The sequence below is a fragment of the Psittacula echo genome, assembly GCF_963264785.1.
Source record: "Psittacula echo genome assembly, chromosome: 5".
In the NCBI taxonomy this organism is placed as follows: Eukaryota; Metazoa; Chordata; class Aves; order Psittaciformes; family Psittacidae; genus Psittacula; species Psittacula echo.
Genome location: NC_137739.1, coordinates 88551772 through 88569977, shown reverse-complemented (window position 1 = coordinate 88569977; position 18206 = coordinate 88551772). Strand labels below are relative to the sequence as shown.

The 18206-nt window shown below is 47.6% G+C and overlaps 3 protein-coding genes across 3 annotated transcripts; 1 reads left to right on the top strand and 2 right to left on the bottom strand.

Annotated features, from left to right (window-relative positions):
- Positions 1–277: 277 nt before the first annotated feature.
- On the top strand, positions 278–5547 carry LOC308221373 (uncharacterized protein; the record flags this gene model as incomplete). The annotated part of the gene is made up of 3 exons (XM_080618356.1): positions 278–1223; positions 3270–3397; positions 4549–5547. The coding sequence occupies 3 exons, from the start codon at positions 278–280 to the stop codon at positions 5545–5547; spliced, it is 2073 nt and encodes a 690-aa protein (XP_080474482.1).
- A 3783-nt stretch (positions 5548–9330) lies between these two features.
- Positions 9331–10314, bottom strand: LOC308221372 (olfactory receptor 5J3-like; the record flags this gene model as incomplete). The annotated part of the gene is made up of 1 exon (XM_080618355.1): positions 9331–10314. One exon carries the CDS (start codon positions 10312–10314, stop codon positions 9331–9333), a length of 984 nt encoding a protein of 327 aa, XP_080474481.1.
- A 5057-nt stretch (positions 10315–15371) lies between these two features.
- On the bottom strand, positions 15372–17110 carry FEN1 (flap structure-specific endonuclease 1; the record flags this gene model as incomplete). The annotated part of the gene is made up of 1 exon (XM_080619086.1): positions 15372–17110. The coding sequence occupies one exon, from the start codon at positions 17108–17110 to the stop codon at positions 15962–15964; it is 1149 nt and encodes a 382-aa protein (XP_080475212.1). The 3' UTR covers positions 15372–15961.
- Between the last annotated feature and the right edge of the window lie 1096 nt (positions 17111–18206).

Here is an 18206-nt window from a genome sequence, read left to right as displayed (position 1 = left end):
TACTTGCTTCCAAGTGTGTTGGTGGTGGTTGTGGTGTTTAGCCAAGACTGGCCTTGGGAACTTGGTGTTTTCCTCTCTCAAAGAGAATTCACGTTAAATTGAAGTATATATATATGTATGTGTATATATATATATATATACACACCCTATATTGACTTCAAGTGGTGTAACTGATTGATAGACAAAACCTGGCATTCTTAACATTATTGAGGGATTTGGGCCTATTCAGCATTTCAATTTAAAGACATAAAGCAGGTAAACTGCTTATAGGTTAGCTATGGTTGAAGATAATTATACATCCCCCTCTGAGTTTATTCTGCTGGGCTTCACAAACAGGGAAGACCTGCGGTTGATGTGCTTTGTCTTATTCCTTGCCATCTATGTGGTTACCTTCTTAGGAAACCTGGGAGTAATTGCATTAATCAGAATGGATTCGTGCCTACACACCCCCATGTACTTCTTCCTAAGCCACTTGTCTCTCCTGGATGTCTGCTACTCCTCTACCATCATCCCTCAAGCCTTGCAGAATGTTCTAGTGGAGAAGAAGGTGATTTCCTTCATTAGGTGTGCCACTCAGCTCTTCTCCTTTGCAACCTGTGCCACCACTGAGTGCTATGTGCTGGCTGCTATGGCTTACGATCGCTACGTGGCCATTTGTAGCCCCCTTCTCTACTCCATGGTCATGTCCCAAAGGCTTTGCACTGGGATGTTGGCTGTTGCCTACTTAGCTGGTGTGATGAGTGCTACCATACACACAGTTTCCATATTTCGTCTCCCGTTCTGTCGGTCCAAGACGATCAATCACTTCTTCTGTGATGGACCACCACTGCTAGCCCTCTCCTGCTCTGACACCCATGCCATCGAGGTGATGGTTTCTGCTGTGGTGGGGTTCAATGTACTGAGCACCACGGTCTTCATCCTCATCTCCTACTTGTCAGTCCTTTCCACTGTCATGCGGATGCAGTCTGTGGCTGGTCGATGCAAAGCTATCTCCACCTGTGCCTCTCACTTCATCTCCATTGCTTTGTACTATGGCAGCTCCCTCTTCATGTACCTGCGCCCCAGCTCCAGACAGTCCTCAAAGCATGACGAGGTGGTCTCCATGCTGTACTCTGTAGCTGTCCCCATGCTGAACCCGCTCATCTACAGCCTAAGAAACGCGGATATGAAGAACGCCATGAGGAAAGCAAAAAGTAAAGTCCTCTCCTCTTTGTCCATTCATGGTTCCTAGGCAGCTGAAAGGAGAGGGCTACCCTGCCCTGGTGAGGAGAAGAAGCAGGCTGGATATTGCACCTTCAAGAAGGATGGGTGGATATAGCACCTTCAAGGATGGGTGGATATAGCACCTTCAAAAAGCAGGGACTAAACACACTTGAAAGCATGACACCTGGAAAACATGCTTAACCTTAAACCAAGGCTACATGTTGTGCTGGGATGGACAGGACTTTCTCTGGCTGCAGCCTGAGACCTGACAGTGACTATGTATTGGAAAGAAAGCTGTTGTCCAATGTGATTGTTATGTAAATATTAATTGAAATTAATATATTTTATTATTTAAATGTTATTAAACATTTAAATAAATTTTATTTCAGGCTTCAGAGAGCAAAAGAGAGAATGCAGGTGGTGGCTTTGCCCTGCTCGCATCAAACCAGCTGGTATTTGAGCTCATGTTTTATATTAACAAAAGATTTCTGGTGTTATTTCTGGTTTTAAGGAAATATTAACTGATATTTCCAGGCATTTCAACTCCAGACTAAGAGGTTTGGTCACGTGAAATGACAGTGGGGAGACTGAGATGAGCTCTTAGGCAGAAGCTCTTCCCTGTGAGGGTGCTGAGGCGCTGGCCCAGGGTGCCCAGAGAAGCTGTGGCTGCCCCATCCCTGGCAGTGTTCAAGGCCAGGTTGGACACAGGGGCTTGGAGCAAGCTGCTCCAGTGGAAGGTGTCCCTGCCCATGGCAAGGGTTGGGACTGGATGAGCTTTAAGGTCCCTTCCAACACAAACCAGTCTGGGATTCTGTGGAATAAAGCTGTGACAGTCTGTTGGTCAACAAAGCCCTTGTGGTAAAAGGGGACAAGTCATGGGGGGGACATGTCAAAGGGGACAAGAGCCTCTGCTCTGCTGTGGATATTAGTAGGGGTGTAAAGAACCTGAGTGCTGGTGGGAGGGAGGATCTGGGGTCTTCCTCCCCCCTGAACAGCCAAGGTGCTGCTGGACTGGCTCCCCTGGCGAAGCTGATGGAGCAAGTGCAGTACCCAGCTGTCCGCATCAGGGACTTCAAGCTGTGTTTTTCACCCTGCACAAGCGTACCCAGGTATTTTTAGTGGCTCTTTTTCCCTTCATGTTGTCAATAATCTTTGAGTTACACATTTTTCTTCTTTCCGAAATCTGATTGAGGGTTATTTCTCCCTCTGTTATATTGATTTTCCCACTTCACAAACCTTGCTTTTAGCCCAGTACCCAATGGGGAAGAAAGACATTCAAAACCAGGAGGAAAACCCTTTTCTATCCTCCTTCAGTGCATCTCCTGGACTGTCAGTCTGGTGCCTTCCAGCAGAAAAACTGGTTTACATTGAAAACATCTAAAGCCATGTACATTCTTCTCTTTCTTGCTTCCCCACTCTTTCATAACTCGGTTTTCTTTCCTATCTGCCCCAACCTTTGTGTTTTCTAAATGTCTGAGACAAGGTTATCATTTAATAATTCTACTAAGGGTTTTATAATGTCTCTTCATCTAGGAGAAGCATTCGGGACACACCACCACACAGGATTCTTCAGATTAAGACTGGTAAATCTGAGTTCATCCTGTTATATCCTCAAAGCAGACACGTAGAACAATGGTTTTGACCAAAATGTTGTACAATCACTAGTAAAGTGTATGGAAATAAATCCATCTGATTGGAAATGACTCCCTAAGGCCACCTCAAACCATCCACACAGAAGATGCTTTGTTGTGTTCGTTTTCAGCTCCCTTCAATGCAAAATCAGATGACCTCTGTGGATGTAAAGGGCTTCCTCAGGGAAACACTGAAAGAAAGAGCTATGTGATAGATGGGGAAATACAAAGCAAACTGTCCTGGGCCTGCCTTCCTGGGAAGGTCTCTGCAGGAGAAATGGTCTTGGAGGTGTTGATGCAGCCAGAAGGAGTTTGGAGGGAGAGGAACTGAGAGGTTGTTTTGCTGATCAAGTCAAACTAATTATCCGATGGAGGAGGGTCCTTTGGGAGAACAGTTGGCACAACACAAGCCTCTGCGGTAATGCCTCCTGTCAGATAAAACCCCTCCACCAGCCAGCCTGGAGCATCCTGCTTCAAAGCGTCTCTCCTTCAACCCATCGGATGGGCTCCAAAAGGAGCTGCAGGCACTGCACCCACCACCACCTTCCTCTTTAACCAAGCAGGTACAAAAGGGTTTGTTGGGTGATGGGTCCAGTTTGACCCTGGGCGTGCTGCCTCTCATATGCTTGTTGGCATGTTGAACTTCACTCTCCAACAGGGACTGTAGCAATAGGGCAAGGGGTGATGGGTTTAAACTGAAACAGGGGAAGTTCAGGTTGGAGATAAGGCAGAAGCTCTTCCCTGTGAGGGTGCTGAGGCGCTGGCACAGGGTGCCCAGAGAAGCTGTGGCTGCCCCATCCCTGGCAGTGTTCAAGGCCAGGTTGGACACAGGGGCTTGGAGCAAGCTGCTCCAGTGGAAGGTGTCCCTGCCCGTGGCAGGGGTTGGGAATGGATGAGCTTTAAGTTCCCTTCAACCCAAACCATTCTTTGATAACCCATGGTGTGAATTAAAGTCCCCTAGTACGGGGCAGGTGTGCTTCAAAAGCCCCTACATTCCTGCCCCATCTACAATTGATTTAGGGGTATTTTAGAAACGATGTAGACATTCATAGATAGATATTCCATCCAATAACTCATCTGCAGAGGACTTGAATGGCAGAGATGAGAATATCCAAGATAAAGCCTTAAGATTTTGGTTTATATAAGATATATTTAACACCCATAGGTGGATATTTGGGTTGGTCATAGGAAGCTGACTGCAATCACAGCAAAGCTCTGCTGCAGCCAAGACCACTGCTTTCCCTTAACATTATGCAGGGTGGGGATTCTTCAAAAGCAGATAAGCTTAGAACTTAAAGCAAAGCAAAGTACATGGCTTTGTGTTGTGATGAAAAGGATGCACCGCAACTAAAGAAGCTACAGAAGGGCATCGATCCAGTCTGAAAAATACAAAAAAGAGAATTAAAATTCCCAGAAATCAGTGGAGAAAGTACAAAATCTTTTCTGTTTGCCACATTTTGGGATGTATTTATTTGATTTTATTCTCTTACACTTTGATGGACATCATGTTCTCTGTGTATCATTAGTGCAGTGGATATCAATCATGGTAGAATTATTCTCTTTTAATTTCAGGCTGTGTAATGAGCTCATTCACCTCCTTGACTTCAGATCTTGGGCTACAGACAGAAAAACACCATTAAAAAGACACCATTTTCTATTGCATTTACTTTGTGGACTAAACTCCAACTAAACTTCCACATTATTTCTCTCTTAGGGATATGTTCGTTTCATTTCAATCCAAATCCATCAACTTGTTGAAATGACGGATGGAGGAAACCTCACGGTTCTCTCCAGCTTCATTCTCTTGGGTTTCTCTGATGCCCCACAGCTACAAACCACCATCTTCACAGTCTTCTTATCCCTCTATGTTTTAATGGTGCTGGGGAACCTGATGATGATCCTGCTGATCAACACTGACCCCCACCTCCACACCCCCATGTACTTCTTCCTGACCCACTTATCTTGCCTGGATTTTTGCCTTTCCTCTGCTATCACCCCAAAAGCTCTGGAGACCTTCCTGCTGGGGAGAAGCCACATCTCCTTTTGGGGTTGCTTTGCCCAGATGTATATTTTCATGGCTCTGGCTGTCTGTGAGAGCTTCCTGCTTGGGGTAATGGCTTATGACCGATACACGGCTGTGTGCAAGCCCCTGCTCTACACCACTACCATGACTAGGGCACATTGCTATGGCATGATGGTGCTGGTGTACACCATCGGGTTCCTCACCTCCCTGGTGAACATCACACTGGCTGGGAGGTTGTCCTTCTGTCAGGCCAGGAGCATCAACCACTTCTTCTGCGAGCTGCCCGCCCTCCTGCAGCTCTCCTGCTCAGACACCCACAGAAACAAGGTTGTGTTGGTGTCCAGCACTTTGTTTAACACCGTAGTACCTCTCCTGATGATCCTGGTGTCCTACACCTACATCCTGCACACGGTCCTACAGATCCCTTTGGCCACGAGGAGGCTGAAGGTCTTCTCTACCTGCGCCTCCCACTTGGCTGCCATCACCATCTTCTACGCACCCGGGATCCTCACCTATGTCCAGCCTCATGAGGCCTCCTCATGGGATCAGGCGAAGCTGGTGTCGGTGTGTTACTCCATCCTCACCCCAACCCTCAACCCCCTCATCTACAGCCTGAGGAACAAGGAGGTGAAGGGGGCTCTGAGGAGGCTGTGGGAGCGAAAGCTGCTGCCACATCTATCCAGGGTTTGAATGCACATTTGGAGCTCTTCAGTACGTTGGAGGTACGGAAGCAATATGTGGAATATGTGGTCCTGGAACTGATCATTACTGGCCATTATTGATCATTATCACCCACTGCTGGTCATTATTACAGATAAGGAGCTCACACTGCAAGTGCAGGGTATGCAGAACCAGCACGATGAATGGTTCTCTTCAAACAGCTTCTGGTGGTTTTAAGTGTGGCCTGAGCCTTTGATAATTCATTCAAATACTTTTCAGGTCTTTTCTAGCAAGACTGAGACAGCACCATGGTGTTTTGTGTCTAAATTGTGCTAAATGAGAGTAGTGCCCACAAAAGGAGGATCAGCGTGGGTGTAAAGCATTGACCACTGTCTCCATCACATGCTTGATAAGTGTTCAACCCAAATGAGCTTGAAGACCTGAGGGAAAGACCAAAGGTTCGATACAGCTCTGGTATCCCCAGCAGTTCTGCTACAGTTCTGGTTTCCTTAACATAAGGAGGACATGGAGCTGCTGGAGCAAGTCCAGAAGAGGCCATGAGGATGGTCAGGGGTTGGAGCATCTCCTGCATGGATCCAGGCTGAGAACATTGGGGCTGTTGAGCCTGGAGAAGAGAAGGCTGCGTGGAGACCTCAAAGCAGCTTCCAGTGTCTGAAGAGGGCTACAAGGATGCTGGGGAGGGACTCTTCATCAGGGACTGGAGTGACAGGACAAGGGGTAACGGGTTCAAACTGAAACAGGGGAAGTGCAGGTTGGAGATAAGGCAGAAGCTCTTCCCTGTGAGGGTGCTGAGGCGTTGGCACAGGGTGCCCAGAGAAGCTGTGGCTGCCCCATCCCTGGCAGTGTTCAAGGCCAGGTTGGACACAGGGGCTTGGAGCAAGCTGCTCCAGTGGAAGGGGTCCCTGCCTGTGGCAAGGGGTTGGAACTGGAGAGCTTGAAGGTCCCTTCCAACATAAAACAGTATGGGTTTATTTGATACCTGATATGAGCATCCAGTACATTTATCCAGTGTGAGTGGGCTGGAGCAGTGCTAAGGACTTGTGATGGGCACACATAGGTTAGCAAGTGGCCAGAAGTGTGTCCCAACTAAAATCTTCCTGGGATGTGTGGTCATTACGTCTTTTCCTTTTTGGATGCTCAGTACCAGGTCCGTGCTTTGTGGATTTGGTCTTGTCACATCCCTTCTGTATGTCATCACATTACTGAGGTGGAAAATGCTCTAAATAAAACAGTAGATGGAGGGTTTTTAACATTTAATCAAAACACACCATTTCTGTTTAATGAACTGTACAATTGCTGGAAGAACATGTACTTGTATAATGACAAACATGAATAAATTTATGGTTTAAAATAAGCATCTTTGGAAGCCGTGGTCTTCTGCAAAGAACTGTGATGAATAATGAATGAATGCAATGGCAATCAGTCAAAATCTAATTTAAGTTGGTGTGAAGTGAAATGCTCACTTTATAAGCTTTTAATCGAAGTTGCTGATGGAGTTCTCACGAAAAATAGAGACATTTGGACAATTTCATCAAGAAAAGAGAACACAACATGTGAAACAACTTATTCAGATAGCATAAGAGAGGGACTCTTCATCAGGGCCTGTAGGGACAGGCCAAGGGGAATGGCTTTAACCTGCCAGAGGGGAGACTGAGATGAGCTCTTAGGCAGAAGCTCTTCCCTGTGAGGGTGCTGAGGCGCTGGCACAGGGTGCCCAGAGAAGCTGTGGCTGCCCCATCCCTGGCAGTGTTCAAGGCCAGGTTGGACACAGGGGCTTGGAGCAAGCTGCTCCAGTGGAAGGGGTCCCTGCCCGTGGCAGGGGTTGGAACTGGAGGAGCTTTAAGGTCCCTTCCAACCCAAAGCATTCCATGATTTTGCATAATTGATAAAGAATCACTAACACAATAAAGGAGCTCTTTGCTCCTTTCTGCTCCATTCTTTCATCCTCTGTGCACAGGAATACATCAGAGGAGGCTGGATGCAAGGCTGCTGCTGTGTTTAGGGCATTGGGTGGTGAAAAACCCAGTTCCCCTCCCACTGAGACATCAGGGAGTGCAGCCACAGTTAATTGTCATGGCCAGCATCACCTGGGTCCTTCACACACCCCCTCTGCCATAGGCTCAGGCTCTATTTAAGCTCAGTCCTGGAGCTCAGACCACTTCTAGGGCTGTGCTGTAACTGTGCTTGCTCCTGGTCTGTAGCAATCATGACTTGAGCTTGGCTCTTAGCTTCCCCTGGGCTATCAATGGAAGCTGCTGCTGTGCTCAGGCACAGGGGGACCATTCTCTGCTTTATGGCCACTTTCAGCTCCCAGCTTGCCTTCTCATTGGGAATAACTAGTCCTGGCTGCTCCTTTGAGGCACCTTGCATGATGCAAACAGCACAAACAGCTCTTAATGAGAGGCCAGACCTTCAAGCATCCAAGCTAGGGATAACACAAGCTCTAATGGAAGGTAAGTATTATAAACATCTCCCCTTCCTTGTCTGTGTCTATCTCTTAGGGAAAATGACCCCTGTTCAACTGTGTGCTCCAGATAGATTCTGTTTTACTCTACATCAGGCATGCAAATGCAAACTCCTACATCTGAGGGGGAAAAAAGAGGTTAGAATTCTAGGTATAACATACAGTGGGTATGCTTACTCATGATTTCTATGTCCAACTAACAGAAATGATGCTGGGAGTCTTTATCTTTTATTTTTAGCTATAAAAACACAACATCAGGACTAACTTGGGTGCAGTCATGTGCAAAGCAACATGAAGTAACAGATGATCCCCCCTCTCCCCTAATGCATCCAGGTCTCTGTTTGCTACATAAAGAGCTTATTGCTAAAGGTCTCTAACAGGTTGCAGTTGGCTATTTCTGCTTTGCAGAGCATGAAGTTCTGCAGCGTTCCTCAGTGGTACCTTCTCAGTAACAGGTTGTGTTGGGGAAGAGTTGGGTGGGAGGAAATATCACTTGCAGCAGCCCCACGACAAGAAAACAGGGGAAAAAACATACTTCTCCCTGAAGTCATTGCATTCAATCATACTAAAATCCTTGGCAATAGGGAAAAATCCTACTCCCAGCTGCTACTTCTCCTAAACTAGATGTAAGATGAAGCCCACAGCAAGGAGGTTAGAAATAGATGGACTTTAAGGTCCCTCCAACCCACACCATGCTGTGAAACCTCTTTGACTGAGCTGGATGTTTGCAGTGGTAGGAAGGAAGGTGCAGGATGACAGACACAGCTCTGTTGCCTCCAGGCTGGGATGTTCTGGTCACACAAGGATTTAGCATCTTCCCAATGCTCAGTCACAGCACGTACCGTGCTCATCCTCTGGCACCTCAGTGGCTCTGCTTCTCCTCCCTTTTCCTTACTTTGCACTGCTCAGCCTTCTGGAAGCAAATGAGATTTTATGCATTTCTATGTATTAGCCCAAAGTAAAGTGATGTTTTTTGGATGTACCTCCTCAAAATCCTTCATCCCTCCTTGAACTTGCCTCTGGATGAATCACTGCTTGAATCAGTGCAACTTCTAAAGCTAAACTGAAGAGGGAAATTCCTCTTGGGCTTATTTTTGCCACCTCCTATGATATCACATCATTTTTCCCCCCAAAAAAAAAACCCAAGAGATTACAAGAGAATATTTATCGGGGACCTATATTAGGGGATGCTTGACATCACTGAGTCTCTGCAGAGTTTAAAGCATGGTTAGAATGTGCTGTACCTGCTCCTGTAAATACATTCAGTTCCTTCCTCCTCCAGACAGCTGACAGAAAACGAGTTAAAAAGGGAAAGAGTAGGAGTTCTATCAACTGATTGGGACTGGTTTGGTCAATGAGCAACTCGCAATGAGGTTATTTGCTGTTGCTTTTCTAAGGGCATCTTTAACATCCTTGTTCCTCAAGCTGTAGATCAGAGGGTTGAGCATAGGGACAATGAGGGTGTAAAACACAGCGGTGACTTTCTCTGTCTCCAGGGAGTACTTGGCAGCTGATTGCATGTGGCTGAGCCCAGCAGGGACATAGAACAAGGTAACGGTCAGGAGGTGGGAGGCACAAGTAGAGAAGGCTTTGTGCCTTCCTTCAGCAGACCTAATCCTCACAATGGATAAGAGGATGTATACATAGGAGGTGATGATGAGGACGAGCACAGACATGGACATGGTCCCATTCAGAATTACAAGCAAAAGCTCATTGAGGTGGCTGTTGGAGCAGGAGAGCTTCAGCAGAGGGTTAGTGTCACAGAAGTAATGGTTGATGGTGTTTGGACCACAGAAAGGCAACAGCAGCAAGCAACAGGTTTGGATTAGGGAGTTCAAAATCCCCCCCATGTATGATACAGCCACCAGCTGAACACAGACCTCCTTGGGCATGGAAACCGTGTAGAGCAGTGGGTTGCAGATGGCTACATAGCGGTCATAAGCCATCACAGCCAGGAAGAACACCTCTGTGGTCACAAACATGAGGAAGAAGAAATGCTGCAGGAAGCAGGCAGCGTAAGAGATGGTTTTGTTTCCCACCAAGAAACCAAGAAGCAGCTTTGGAGCAAAGACAGAGGAGTAGCAAAGATCAACAACAGAGAGATTGCAGAGGAAGAAGTACATGGGGGTGTGCAGCTGGGGGCTTGTCTTGATCAGTGCCATCAGCCCAAGGTTGCCCGTGAGAGTGATGAGATAAATCAGGAAGAAGATTACAAAGAGAGGAGTCTGCAGCTTGGGCTCGCTTGTCAGGCCGAGGAGGACGAAGTGGGTCACTGCGGTGTGGTTGCCTTCAGCTCTGTTATTGTATTGCATGGCAGCATCCCTGTGGGCAGGAGGAAAGATGAAGTGAAATAGGCAAGAGCAATTGCCATGTGGCTTGCATGTACTCTGTCAGGCTGGACATTAAAACAGTAAAGATTTGATAGTTGAGGCAACATCTAACTGTGGTGAATCTTCACAGGCAGAGAAACCCATCCAAAACCCTTCAGAAAAGGCATTTTATCCCTTAATCATGAGGCTGAATCAGACCTTCTCCTTTTAAAAACCCAAACCCAATCTTGAACCATTTGAAAACTGGAGAAGAGGTGAAGAACTTGCAAACTTGTCATCACATTTCATTAAGGAGGCAGAAAAAGGGACTGCATTTCATTTGCTCCATGAGAAAGACTAAACAGATCTGAGTGTGATGCCCCAGGAGCCCTGAATCCATCACCCCAGCTCTGATACAGCTTTGCTGGATCCCCAGCTGCCCACAACAACTCATTGAGTGAGATACCAGAGGCTCAGGAGGTTTCCCTGGCAGCCTGGGGCAGAGAGTCCTGTCCTCGACACCAAAAATAGGCTGAGCTGGCACATTGCTGTCAGTAGAATCATAGAATAGTTTGGGTTGGAAAGGACCTTAAGATCATCCAGTTCCAACCCCCCTGCCATGGGCAGGGACACCTCACACTAAACCATGGCACCCAAGGCCTCATCCAACCTGGCCTTGAACACCGCCAGGGATGGGGCAGCCACAGCTTCTCTGGGCACCCTGGGCCAGCGCCTCAGCACCCTCACAGGGAAGAGCTTCTGCCTAAGAGCTCATCTCAGTCTCCCCTCGGGCAGGTTCAAGCCATTCCCCTTGGCCTGTCCCTACAGGCCCTTGTCCCAAGCCCCTCTCCAGGTTTCCTGCAGCCCCTTTAGGCACTGGAGCTGCTCTCAGGTCTCCCCTTCAGGAGCCTTCTCTTGTCCAGGCTGCCCCAGCCCAGCTCTCTCAGCCTGGCTCCAGAGCAGAGCTGCTCCAGCCCTCGCAGCAGCTCCATGGCCTCCTCTGGACTCGCTCCACGTCCCTCTTGTGCTGTTGCCCCAAAACTGGATCAGGACTGCAGGGGTGGGGGGGTCTCCCCAGAGCAAGGTAGAGGAAGGAAAAGAGGTGAGGAGTCAAATGCCCAAATAAATGATCTCTGGATGGTCCCAGCACTTCAGGCTTGGGTTTAGTGCTTCCCACTGGGGTGGCTGTTCTCGGCTTTTCTGGTGCAACCCCACATTGTTACTTATATCTCTGTGAGAGTTTGCACTTTTTACACGTTTATGAGCTTCCGACGTACCAGAAGTAGCCACAAATGTCGTATACAGATTTCTAGGTTCTATTTTAGCTGCTTTTACCTTCCATTACATGAACATCTTTTGAGAACACTCCAACATCCTCATCCCCAGAAATCCAGAACAGACCACCCAACCCTATGGCTGGGACAAAGCACCAACCTTCTGACGCTGAGGAGTAACCTTTTGGATGGTTGCTTGAGGTTCTGCAGCACGTTTCTAGTCTTCTTGGAGAAAAACCTGGAAGATTTCCTTATGGAATGTGACATTCCCAGATCGTTCTGTGCCACTGCATGGTGTGGTGTAGCTCTTGTCCTCTTCAGTTTAGGGTTGGGGCAGAAAAGCAGCCTTTTTGAATGCTTTCCCTAAGGTTTTATCATCATCAGATGGTGACACACACATAGGGTGCGAAGATAATGCCTAGAAACTCAGACCTATGGAAAATACACAGTTCAGATATATTCTTGTTGAGCTTTTTGCCCCAAATCAGTAAACTTACAAGCTTGAAAGTTGTGGGGTTTAATCTAGCTCTACATTTGAAACCTAAGCCTATGATCCTGCTCATCTGTCAGATCCTTATATACCAGATCCTTACCTAGCATCCTTATGCAGCTTTCTGGGATCTACACACACTGTGTGTATGTTATCCTAAGGCAGAAGATCCATGATCTGTTTTCCTTCATTCTTCAGGTGGCTCCAATGCTATAGGAGGGGGAAGTGGCAGCTCACGGATGAAGTGAGCTAAGTGCAAGTAATGCAGCAGCTCCGTCAGCAAGAAGCTTTGTGCCCACAGCGGGTGATGACACTGTCCCAGAGGGGGACAGCATCTGGGTTTATTTACTCCTTTGGTCCTGATGGATAAACTCCCTGAAGTAAAGCTTAGCTGAGCAAAGAGGGGATCATTAGAGACTCCCAGCAGAGCCTGGAAGAGGTTTGGACCTGGGTCCCGCACCCCAGCTAATGGTGCAAGGCTCATTAACCTCAGTGCTGATGTGGAGGGGGGAGTTCATCTCTGCTGAGGCAGAGGTGGGAAAGAAGCCACAGGAGTGTGTTTAATGGGATACCAGGGGTTGCAATTTATTGTGCTGTTTGAACTGTGCAAGTCTAGAGCTTCACCTAAACCATAGTTTAAGGTAGCTGGAAGCACCAAGTGCTGTAACCAAAGTCAAATGTGCACATGAATCACTTTATCTCCCTGCATATACAATGGTTTTTGTAGCTTGAACTTAAACCCCCCTGATCTCTCCCACTGATCACTCTGTGCCTGGAGATCACCACTGCAACTGCACCCAGAGAGCCATGGAGGCAGAAGAGATGCACTTCCAACCCAAAGGTATGAAGCACAAGGTGTACTTCAGCACGAGCCAAGTGTACAAACACCAAACCTGGTTTATGCAATCATACGTATGATTTTAATTGAGGCTCCTTGAGAAATTACATTCATTTCAAGGGGGTTTTGTAGGCATCAATTGACACAATGGCAGCAAACTTTCATGTTCCTTTAAGTCAACTAAAGGTACATGAAAGGGCAGATCAACTTTGTTAGAAATGTTTTGTCATTTCTGCCTCATTCCTTGAGATATTTGTGGCATTGTGACAGTGTGATACTCCACAATGTACTAGTGCTACTACTACAGTGATATTCAGGCCAGCAAGAAGTGAGCAGGGTTGAAGACAGTTTGCAGCTTCTTTATCCTGCTGCTGACTTATTTTACTTCCCTGCTACAAGCATTTTCCCACCTCCTACTTCCACTTATGATTACTTCTTTAACCATTCATCCCCTCACCAAAACCCCATTTCACTGTTACCTTTCCATGTAGTCACAACAGAAGTGTTCAGAAATAAACCAGGAATACTGAATTAAAAATCTACTGTTAGGGCAAAGTATGGATTGAAACATTTAAGGGAATACAGATCAGGAAAAACAACCCCAGTTTTTTGTCTTTAGTGCATTTTGAAATGAAGTAATGTAATGAAGTAATGAAATCTGAGTAGATAAAATGCCTGAACCACTGTGACTACCAGGTAAGTATCAGTTAAGGATGACAGATCATGGCAACACCATAGGAAAATGTCTAAATCAAGTTTCACTGATCGCTTAATACATGTTTCAAAAGGCAAGTATCTTCATAATTTGAAACTCATAGTAGAGTTTATAAGTGTTTAGCCTACTATATAACATATCATATTGCCTACTATGTATCATACCATATCAGTAGTACAGTCTGCTGTTGTTATAATAGCGTAGGGATAACTTACCCTGGTGACCAAGTGAACCTGGATGTAAAGAACTGAGTGCATGGAGGGGGAAGGTGGGAAAGGGAGAGGAAGGGCAGAAGGAGCAGGATGTGGTAGACACTAAAACACCCCAGAAAAGCCAGGTTTCACCTTAAAACCTCCTGGGGAAAGTGCACCAAGGACTTAGTCCAGGCTCCACTTCTGCATTAGAAAAGACAAACCAGGACTAGGACAAGTAGAAGTTGCTCAAAGCATCCAAGCATGTTTTTCCAGCTGACAGAAAAAAGCTTGTGCTTTGATGATGAGGACTCAGGGCTGAAAACACACTCACAGGCAGAAGTTTTGTTAAATACATAAATACACAGAACAAGTGATAAAACATCACCCCTCATGTTGCTTTTAAGTTCTGATTTTCCCCCCAGTGCCTTCCTGACCGCAGATTCCACACATAATATGCTGGGATAACACATCACACCAGTTACCTGCAATTATATGAAGCATTGAGGCTCCCTCTTGCCAAAATATCCCCATTTTAAGGTTTGGGATTAAGGTTATGCCAAGACCCTGTGAAAACACACCAGATGAGAGAAGCAGATTTGTTAAGTTTTGGGTGCTCTGCTACAGGTGCCTCTTCCTAGGCAGGATCCAGCTCTAGAGCTCCATGCAGTGTCAGTTGCCACACTTCATTTTACATCTAAGTTCTGAGGTGGTTTAAAATCCAGATTATTATAGCAGAGTTGATGGAATTCCCCTGTGAAACAAGCTCATCGTATAGAATCATAGAATGGTTTAGGTTGGAAAGGACCTCTAAGATCATCCAGTTCCCATACTCCTGCCAAGGGCAGGGACACCTCACCCTAGACCATGTCACACTCTATCCAGCCTGGCCTTGAATGCTGCCAGGGATGGAGCATTTCCAACTTCTTTGATCAACCTGTAAAGAACTTCTTCGAGCAACCTGTAAAGAACTTCTTCCTTATCTCCAACCTGAACTTCCCATTTCAGTTTGAACCCATCATCCTTTGTCCTATCACTACAATCCCTGAGCTTTTTACTTTACAACTTGGCAGTTGCTCCAGACTTTTGCTGCCTACACAGCATCCAAAAGCATAAAACTTGGGGTTTCCTGTATTTGGGCCTGTGCTTAATGTTTGCTCTTGGTTTCCCTCTAAAAGTGGGATTTTTCTTTGCCTGTAGAACCTTCAGCAAGGATGTTAAAGCCACATCCGCAGAGAATGAGAAACATGGTGTTTGTGTATAAATTTTATTCTGAAAACAAACCCCAAGGACACGGAATTATGCAAAACAGAGAATAAAATAAAACAAGACAAGAAAGCAGCACTACCTTTTTCTTAGCCAGGGACCTGTCTCTGTGTGTATATCGTGGAAGGATGCCTCATAGATTCAGGGAATGAACAGGTTTCTATTCTAGGTTAACTGACATTTTTCTTTCTAAACATAAATCAGAACCTGGCAGCAGAACTCAGGCTAGCAGAGCTGCAGCCTCAGCTTGTCCTCATTTTGGACACTAAGATGGGGACAGAATGTTGCTGGAATTGGGATTCCAGTCTTACATTAAACAAAGAAGGGAACCTGTACCCAAACCTCATTAAAGAGAGAAGTTCACTCTGTTATTTCAGGTCTCCTTCCCAACCCCAGCCTGCCTTCAGTTCACATCTAAGGTTTCTTCTTCCGTCTCTGCTGCTTGCACCTACCTCCTTGTGTCAGAAAAACATCATTTGGACCCAGTTTACTCTCTAAGTGTTTTAACTCTTTAGTTCTTAAATCACAGAGGGTGCTTATCACCAGCACCTCCCTTTACCTCTAACAGCCTGGGTATCACCTCTAGTCCTGGTGGCTTTATCAGAAGTTCCAAAATGCTGAATGCTGTTACTCCAGCAACAATTCCTCCCCTCCAGCTCCCCCACTGCGGTTGTTTCAGCTCTCATGCATTACTGCTGCTGCAGTGTCTGATTCACTAACCTAGCCTTGTCAGGAAGTGCTTTGCCAGCATCCTTCTTAGCTCTAACACACAGGACAGAGAAATTACAGTTTGCTATTAGCCTACAATTCCTGGTTGAACATAAAAACCAATCTCAGTCAGCTCCATATCCTGCAGAATGTGATGAGCCACTCTGGCTATTTCCCCTTTTTGGTCTTTGAGGCCGTGGCGTTGTTGGTCTTGGCTTTCTTCTTTGCCGACCCCTTGGTCTCTGGCTCTTTGCGTTTGGCTGATGTGATGGAGCCTGTCACCTTGAAGAAGTCATCCAGCCTGCCCTGTGTGCTGCCCTGACGGCTCTTGCTCAGCCTCTTCACCCCGTTACGGATCCGTTCCTCATTGAACTGCTTCTCCCCACACATGAACTGGACGATTTGCTCCTCATCCGGCTCGGTCCACTTCAGCTCAATAGTGTCAGGGTTGACCACATCAGGCTCTAAGAAGAGCTTCTGGGCCTCTTTGTGCAACCAGTTCTCAGGCAGAGGGTACTTCTTGGTGTCTATCTGCTGAATGATCTTCTCGATGGTTTTATGCTCCTTGATGAGCTCAACAGCACGCTTGGGCCCGATGCCACGGATGCTTGCGCAGTAGTCACAGCCCAGGAGGATGCACAGATCCACAAACTGCTCCCAGGTCAGCTCCATATCCTGCAGAATACGGTTCAGGTGGAACTCCTGGATGGGCAGCTTCTTTGTCTCGCTGGCAGTGAGATGCCTCATCAGCACAGGACTGCCAAAGGTCAGACAATCCATATCTTCCGTAGCAGCCGCATAGACCTTCCCAGCCTTCACCAAGGTAGCACAACTGGCTTCAGCCTCCCCTGGTGCCTCCACATAGGGGATTCCCATCAGGGTTAGCAACTTCTTGCACTCATCATTGTGCTGCTGGGTCACCTTGACCAACCTCTTGCTGTATTTCTCAATGTTGTTCTCCTCTCCAGCCTCCTGAGCCTCCTGAAGGTGTTTCTCAGCCTCAGCCCGGCGCTCGGTTCTCTTTGCCAGCTCCCCTGACTTCAGCTGAGGGGGTTTGCCATCAAAGACATAAACCGGCTTGATGCCATTCTCCACCATGCGGATGGTCCTGTAGAACATGCCCATCAGGTGGCTCGTGGTCTCACCCTCCTCGTTCTGAAGGACATCAGCTCCTTGCCGCACAGCGATCAGGAACTGGTAGATGCTCATGGAGGCATCTATAGCCACCTTCCGGCCAAAGTAAGACTTGATGTCATTCTCCCGGATGGCAGCAGGTGCCACATCCGCAATAAGCTTGGCCAGGCCATGGATTCCCATCCTGAGGAACAGAAAAGGGGATGCTGGGATCAGCCTCTGCACACACATGGTGCTTGGGGTTAGGAGCTGGTGTATCACCCAAGCAGGGAGGACCAAATGGCTGTGAATGCTTCCCCTGGAAACCACTACCCCATAGGCTGTAACCTCCAGCCTCAGCATCATTACCTACCCACCATTACACCCCACCTCAGCCTCCCCAGCACACCATTAACCCCCTGCCTAAGCTCATTGTTACCCCACTATCACGCCTCCCATAGCCCCACCATTATAACAGTCTAGGCCCTATTACCCCCATTCCCACCTCCCCAGTTCCTGGCTCCACCATCATAGAATAGTTAGGGTTGGAAAGCACCTTACGATCACCCAGTTCCAATCCCCCTGCCATGGGCAGGACACCTCACACTAAACCATGCCACCCAAGGCTCTGTCCAACCTGGCCTTGAACACTGCCAGGGATGGAGCATTCACAACCTCCCTGGGCAACCCATTCCAGTGCCTCACCACCCTCACAGTAAAGAATTTCTTCCTTAGATCCAATCTAAACTTCCCCTGTTTCAGTTTGAACCCGTTACCCCTTGCCCTGTCACTACAGTCCCTGATGAAGAGTCCCTCCCCATCAATCCCTTACCTACCATTACTTCTCCTGGCTGCTGCTGTTAACCCCACTCCCCTGTTACCTGTCCCCCCTCCATTATCCACCTCTTCCTGCCTTATCCTCTCCCAACCCACCGGTACCAACACCCCCCCCCCCGTGTCACCCCGCTTTCCATGCGGCCTCCCCAGCCCCCACGTATCCCTCGCCCAGCCGCCACTACCCTCCCGTTCCTTCCTCAGCCTGCCCCAGCCGCCATTACCCCCCCCCCCCATTCCCTCCTCACTCTGCCCCAACCACCATTATCCCCTCCTCAAACTGTCTCAGCCGCCATTATCTCCCCTCAGGGCCCACCTCAGCCTGTCCCAGACATCATTATCCAAACCCCCTCTCGCCTCACCCTGTCCCCCCCGCCATTATCCCCTTCCCCGTCCCTATTACCACTATTACCCGCCGCGTTCCCGCCTCAGCCCACCCCAGGCCCCATTATCCCCTCCGCGCTCC